This window comes from Aphidius gifuensis, linkage group LG4, assembly GCF_014905175.1.
Source record: "Aphidius gifuensis isolate YNYX2018 linkage group LG4, ASM1490517v1, whole genome shotgun sequence".
NCBI lineage: Eukaryota > Metazoa > Arthropoda > Insecta > Hymenoptera > Braconidae > Aphidius > Aphidius gifuensis.
Window position 1 is genome coordinate 21,484,808 of NC_057791.1, and position 7,434 is coordinate 21,492,241.

Genomic DNA, 7,434 nt, shown 5'->3' on the forward strand with positions numbered 1-7,434 from the left:
TTTTTTTTTTTAATTTTTTTTTTATAATAAATAATGCTTATTTTATTTTGAATTTTTTTTTTACAATTCATTATATTAACAAGTACTTGCCTAAAAAATTTTGGAAATTTCAGCGCATCAGTTTGTTTTTAAATAAATTTTCAATAATCGAAAATATTTTAAGCTCTTGAAATATTTATCTTTGAGAATCTTTGATTTTATTTTTTTACAACAAATAGTGTTAATAAAAATAAAAAAAAACAGCAGCAAGTATTTGATTATTACTACAACTTTATTTTTAGAAATAAAAAAAAATTATTTTCTCGTCATTAATTATTGTTATATAAAAATTAAAATACTTCAAAATTTTTGTATTAGATAATACTTGAAATTAAATCTATATTTAAAAAAAAAAACTGGAAGGTCACTCAAGCTTATTTAAAAAAACCACGAAAATAAATTATATTAATTAATCTTTATAAATAAAAAAAGGTATATATTTTTACAAATTTGATATGACACTTACACTTTGTGAAAGATCAACTTGTCCTTTTAGAACTTTTTGTTGCAATTTTTTGCAATATATTTTGGCCATGAGATGATTTCTACGTGCTTGTTCTTCTTTGTCTTTTTTTTGACGTTTTAATTTGACTTCATTAAGTCTCAGGTAACGCATACGTAAACGATTTTTCATTTCTTCATCACTTATTTTTCTTGTACTTGTAACAGGTGGATTTATAATTTTTTGTGGTATTATTAAATCTGATGGTGATGTCATGGACAAATACTGATTACGTTTTTCTTTTTTTAATTGACGTAATTGTGTCAATTCCGTCATACAACGTTGTCTCTTATCAATTTTATCAACAAAATCTGGTTTATTTTTTGTCAAATAATCTTGAAGTGGTGCTTGTTCAGAACCAGAACATTCTGCTGATGATAATCGACACTGTGATGATTTTTCTTTTTTTTTTCTTAATGGTTTTTTTATTTTTTCTTGGTCAAATGATATTTCATAAGCAACTGGTTTAACATATGTTTGTACACATTTACATTTTCTATCTCTGGATGAACTGTAAAGTGTACCACATACTCTACAACTTCTTACACCTTGTACTTTATTACAAGTACATTCATCTGACTCATGAGTATCATGAGTATCATTAGTACCATCAGTACCATCAGTACCATCAGTATCATCAGTACCATCATCATCATCTTGCTTATTTATTTTATTTTCTATTTTTTGTTTTATTTGGTTTTTATTAAATGTATTTGTTGATGATGAACAACGACAACTTTTACAATGCTTTGAACTTTTTTTATCTGTTGAATATTGTGCTTGATATTCAGTTATATTAACTTCTGATTTACATCTATCATTTAAACGATTTTTGGTATCTTTTTTTGAATTATTAACAGCTGTTAATTTTGAATTATCTGTTGTTTTTTTTTTTGTATTTGTTGGCAATAATTCTAGTGATGATGATATTTTCTTTGAACATGTGCATGAATTTTTTTTATTTCCATGTATTGTACAGTGTCTACGTGGTGACCATACTGGTGTTGATGATGCATCAACAAATGTTGGTTCATAAATACTAGATACACTTGTTGATTTTCTTGAATGATGATTATTTGATTCAATGTCATCACTACTAGTTATTTTAGTTTGTACATGACAATTTTGTGATTTTGTTGTTATTTTTTTTGATACATCTTTGTCTTGTCTAACAGCAAGATTACCATGTGATGACCATTGTTTACTTAATTCACGTTTTCTCAAATAATCAATTGAATTATCATCAGATAAATTTTTTTTATCATCAAATAATAATGGACTATCTGGTGTATATCTTTTTGGTTCTTCTAAAAGTTTTTTTAAACATGATAAATGATTAATTTCATTATTAATCCATACAAGTTGATTTTTTTTTTCCATTTGTACATAATCAATGAGTTTTGATGATACACCAGCACGATAAGATGAACGTTCAAGCTCAAATTGTCGTTCAGACATTGTTACTGGTAAACGCCAATCCATTTTATTAACATCTTTTTTTTTATTTATAATTTCTTTATCATCACTATTTGATGATGCAATTGTTGTTGTTGATGTTTTATTAATTTTTTCATTAATTAAAATTTTATTTTTATTATTATCAATGATTTTTTGATTTGATAAAAAACCCTCAGAACTTTCACTTTTATCTGTATTAATATTTAGTGAATTTTTTTGTACTCGTTTATCACGATGTCGTTGATGTAGCTGATGATCATCTGGTCTTAATCCCATACGAGCTGTTCTACCATCTTGTAAGCCATCTTGTAAACTATCAGTATTTCTTTCTTCAAATAAATCACTATTTTCACTGCTGACAACTAAACGTACCATTTCCATGATTTTTTTTTCATCATTTTGATTAATTTTTTTGCTCAATGATGATGATCTTTTTCTTGGTTTCCAATCGTCTGATGATTCTTCACTTGTATCATTATTATTTGTATTATTTTGTTTTTTAGCTAGAGCTTGTATAATATCAGCTCTGTAAACTTTATTTCTTGCATTATCAGGATTCCATGGTACATTTTCTTCAAGATTATGTTCAATTTTATCATCAGTATATTTAGCTGTAACAAGACGTTTAATAACATGATGAATTAAACGTTTTTTAACATGTTTATCACATTTATTTGCGTTAACTAATAGTTTTAATATATTAACACTTCTTTCAAGATCACGAACAAGATTATTTGAACCACCCCAAAGTTTACCATCAATACTTGAACTTGTATTTGGCATTGTTGAGTGTGATAAACCAGTATCAACTGATGATACACGACTTGTACTTTTACTGTGTGATTGCAACACATTTTGATAAATATGACCAGGAAAATATTCAAATGAATTTGATGCTCTACCTGCATCAGAAGCTGTTGTTGTTTCTTCTTGTCTTTCTGATTGTGAACTTGCTGGTCTACTATCTTTTTTTGTTTGAACATCAGAATTTTTTAATATTGATTGTAGTTTATTATTATTATTACCTAAACTTGATATTCTTTCAGGCAATGGTGGTTTTTTTTCTTCATCTTTATCATCACCTGTTTTAGTATTATTTTTATTTATTTTTTTATTATTAGCTTCATCATCTGATTGAGATTTAGGGTCATGATTTGAACTACTTGTTGTATTAATAGTTGATACTTGAACTCCAACTGATTCTTTTTTTAGTAATGACATTTGTTCATCAAAATTTGTCTGTATGTCTTTGTCACAAGTCAATGGTTTATTGACAATTGTTGCTATTGACGATGATGAAGCAAAATTTAATGGTAATTGTGATGTTTTTTTATTTTTACCATCTAAATTTAATTCACTTTGACTTCTAGTCAACAATGGTACTGTAGAAGAAGACATTGACAATCCAAGAATATTCATTGATGCACTTTTAACTCTCATTGAGCTTGAATCACATTGAAAGTCTTTAAAAAATTTAGATTTTAATATTTTTTCAGTTGCATATTTTGTTGGTATTTTTGGTGTATCACCAATTGATTTTTCATTAATTTGGGTATTTTTTTTCATGCTAAATGCATCCGTAATACCAACAGTACTGTCACTCTCTTCAACAATAATATTACCAGTTATAATACCAGGCATATTTGGTTTTACAATTGGTGTTATTTCAATTTCCTCCTCAGACTCTGTTTGATCATTAACAATTCTTGTTGAATTTGCATTTGGCTTTGAATGTCTGTCATTTATTGATGGAGATTTAAATGCTTTACTAACACCAGCTTGATCAACAATTGATCCAGTTGTACCTTCAGGATCCATACGAAGTTCAGATGTACATAAATCCTTTGAATATATCATACGTTCAATAGTACTAAGCATATTTATATTTTTATCTTTATTTGTTGACAAGGCATAACCAACATCAGCACCACTGTCCCACTCAAGAGGTTTATGTGATGTTACACTTGACGTTGGTGATGCTGTTTTTGTTGCTCTTTCAATTATTTCAATAGTATAACTATCATTTTTTTTTGTATCTTTATTTTTATCATCTGTTGGATTTGTATCATCAATTTTTTTACTCTCAGATTCTGGTGATGATGTTTGATTATTTGATTTATCTTTTTGCGCATAACTTGATGCAAGTGCTTCATTTGAAGCACCAGAGGGTTGACCAATCAATGGTGGTCTTATCCAACGTCTACGTTCTTTTGGTATATCATTTATTAATGATTGTTCATCTTTTAAATTTTTTACTTCATTTACATCAAGAAGATCATCAGTTCGACTTCTCCAACGATACTCATAACAGTTATTTTTTAAATTAGCATCTGGATGAGAAAAATATCTATCCAAATTTGAGTTTTGTGAATACTTGTTGTAGTATTCTTTGACTTGTGATGACAGTGTTCTTTCAACAACTTTGCTTGTTGATGTTTTTGGACAAGTATCATTTTGTGTTGTTGTATCTGATGCTGAATAAATATCAGTACCATAAAATAATGGCGCTGCAATTCTTTTTGTATGAAATGATTTTTTATTAGCATGTTTTCTTCCTTCAAGATCTAGTAGCCTTTCTTCACAACTTGATTCTGAATCATAATCCATCTTGCATTGTCTAAATTAAATAACATATATATCAATAAATTATTAATTAAATAATGTATTAAAATAATTGTAAAAATATTAGTTATAAACAATTGATGAATGTTTATTTTTCACTTTAAACAAAATACAATTTTACCTTATATTCCAGTTGACTGAGTTTTATTGTCAAATTGTTTTAAAATAATTTGTTAATTTAGCTTTTTGTTTATTGTAATTAATTATAACACCTGGACTAGCTTTCCCGCCTTAAGTATTACACAAATATTATTCAGGTTGTTGTTTACATCGTTAATCAACAGAAAACGTAACCTTACACACACTTTTTTTTATTTACTATCAAGCGTATATTTTTTTTCCTCTCTCTCTCTTTATCAGTAATCCAAGCGTCATTTTCCAGAAAAAAAAAAAATATTGTTGATGATTTGGTGCTGCTGTGTGTGGTAAATGTTGATACTATTTTAGTTCATACTTTTATCACCAGCCAGATGAAAAAAAAAAAAACAAACAAAAATAGACATCAGCTGATATCAAGCAACGAAAACCAACACGTGTGATAAAAGTTTGTTGTTGTTTATTGCAAAAATCAAAACTAAACCAAAACTTGCTCTTAGTGAATTATCAAATATGGAAGAGTTAAAAAAAAAACGTAAGTCAGAGTTGGAAAAAAGTTTCGTAAAAAAATGTAAGGTGTTGAGTGAAATTTCAACACCTTCCTTTAACGAAAAGAATAATGAGGTTAGTCAAAAATATATAACTGCAGTCAATATATGCTTGTAGATTAATTATTGTAGACTAATTATTGAATTATTATTGTAAAATATAAATATTCATTGTTCTTTTTAGATATATCATCAGCATCATGATTATTCATATGCCAAAAATGAAATAATTGACCTTGTTAATGATGATTGTCTGGCTGCAATATTCATGTATGTGCCAGCATGTGAAAGACCAAAAATTGCATTGGGTATGCGTCAATAAATTACAATATCAAATAATTGTTAAAAAAAATTATTTATTAATTGATAAATTATACAAATATATTAATTATTTATTTTTTTAGTATGTCAAAAATGGAAAAGAGCCCTTTGTCAATCTTGGGGTAATGTCAAAAAACTTGAACTAACTCACTGGAAATATGATAAGAATCCAACTTGTTTGAAGAAATATCTAACACTCGATGGACAATTTAGTTTTTTAAAATCACTGCTTTTTAAATGTGGCCATTATTTAACAGATTTAGACTTGTCAGCTTATGGTCATTGTAACATAGTACCAGTTATTAATGAATATTGTCCAAACCTCGTAAAACTTCGATTGAGATTTGCCTATGTTGACAATATAATATTATTTGATGCTTTTTCACGTCTATCTCAGCTCAAAGTATTAAAAATTATATTTCAAAATTTTAAAGATGAGTTTATACCTCATACTTTAATATATTCATTGAAAAACGTTGCTGACACATTGACTGATTTGATTCTGTCAAATTGGAAAAATCACTTGGCAAGTGACCTCTGTTACTTTCCAAAAGAAATCATTTGTGTAAGTCAAATTTTATATCTATTACAGAAACAAATCAAAAATATTTTTTTTATTTTCTACATACATTTTAACATATCTTTATAAATAATTGCGTTTGCAGGTGTTTCGTAAACTAAAGGCCCTGAAAAGACTTGAAATCGGTGGGATACGATTTCACACAGCGTCAGAAGACCATCTGAAAGATTATCGCGTATCGGAAAAATATTTTTATGACGAATACATGAGTAGAAGTTTCCTTAAGACATATCAGTTGATGCATATTAAGAAAATGAATTTGTTGAAATTCAAAGTTTCCGATGATGGTTTGTACACCATTGTCAATACCATAAAGAACTTAGAAACGTTATCTATACATTGTGAATTGATAACTAATGATGGTATAGTAGCCCTTTCAAAGGTAAATAAGTTAAGATGTCTTTATCTTGCCGGACATAATGCCGTCATTGATTCTTCATCAATCTTATTGCTCAAAAACTTGATCGACTTAATGTTACCATGGAGCAATAAAATTACTGATGATTCAGCCAGAAAAGTTCTTGAAAATTCACCAAAGATGGAAGTGCTCTCTGTTCTATATTCAAGTGTAACTATTGAATTTTACAAAACAGCAGAAGAAATATCAAGAAATCGGAATCAACAGTTGACTTTATGTGTTACATTAACAACTGATAAAACTCAATATGAATCACCGTATTTGAAAATTCTTCGTTGTAAAAAAGAAATAACTTGATTGACAAACTGCGACGATAACTGACTATTGATATGGAATATATAACATGAACCCACACCAACCAATGATAATTATAATATCTCACATATAGAATGTTTATTGCTAATTGCTATAGTGACAAAATATAATTTTTTCTGTAAAATATTATTCTAAAAATGATAATAATTTTTTGCCATTCATGTATCGAAACCTCGATTTTCGATGCATGCGTTCAGCCTCGAAAACGGCATATTCCGGAACTTCTCCTGTCGGCGTAGTTTTAGACACTGCGAAAATTTTATACGGCGTGGTAGAGAACTGTAGAAAATTTTCTACATGAAATTTTGTGCACTCCGATTAGCAAAATAACATATTCAAAATACTGATATTTATTGTCGTATGTGTAAGTGTGACGTGTGTTCGTTGAAGTCAACAACATTATAATGAATTCAACTGATTAATGTCATTATTAAATTTTAATTTAATGAATTGTTATTACTAATTGATTATAATTATCAATTCAATTGAATATTATTATAAACTAAATTAATTATTATTATTTATTGAACTAATT

General features: G+C 27.5%; 2 protein-coding genes across 2 annotated transcripts; one reads left to right on the forward strand and one right to left on the reverse strand.

Moving 5' to 3' along the window:
• Nucleotides 1-407: 407 nt before the first annotated feature.
• On the reverse strand, nt 408-5,113 carry LOC122855657. Its single transcript, XM_044157193.1, has 2 exons — nt 4,743-5,113; nt 408-4,616 (listed from the first exon to the last, which is right to left on the reverse strand). Exon 2 carries the CDS (start codon nt 4,604-4,606, stop codon nt 482-484), a length of 4,125 nt encoding a protein of 1,374 aa, XP_044013128.1. The 5' UTR covers nt 4,607-4,616; nt 4,743-5,113; the 3' UTR covers nt 408-481.
• Nucleotides 5,114-5,140: 27 nt separating this feature from the next.
• LOC122855658 lies at nt 5,141-7,049 on the forward strand. Its single transcript, XM_044157195.1, has 4 exons — nt 5,141-5,341; nt 5,450-5,573; nt 5,670-6,151; nt 6,252-7,049. Exons 1-4 carry the CDS (start codon nt 5,231-5,233, stop codon nt 6,879-6,881), a joined length of 1,347 nt encoding a protein of 448 aa, XP_044013130.1. The 5' UTR covers nt 5,141-5,230; the 3' UTR covers nt 6,882-7,049.
• Nucleotides 7,050-7,434: the final 385 nt, after the last annotated feature.

Bases quoted from the DNA above. Each gene is read 5' to 3' on its own strand.
- LOC122855657 (XM_044157193.1), bottom strand. From the start codon at position 4,606: ATGGATTATGATTCAGAATCAAGTTGTGAAGAAAGGCTACTAGATCTT.
- LOC122855658 (XM_044157195.1), top strand. From the start codon at position 5,231: ATGGAAGAGTTAAAAAAAAAACGTAAGTCAGAGTTGGAAAAAAGTTTC. The intron at 5,342-5,449 runs GTTAGTCAAAAA...TGTTCTTTTTAG, and splicing joins TTAACGAAAAGAATAATGAG to ATATATCATCAGCATCATGA. The intron at 6,152-6,251 runs GTAAGTCAAATT...TTGCGTTTGCAG, and splicing joins TTCCAAAAGAAATCATTTGT to GTGTTTCGTAAACTAAAGGC.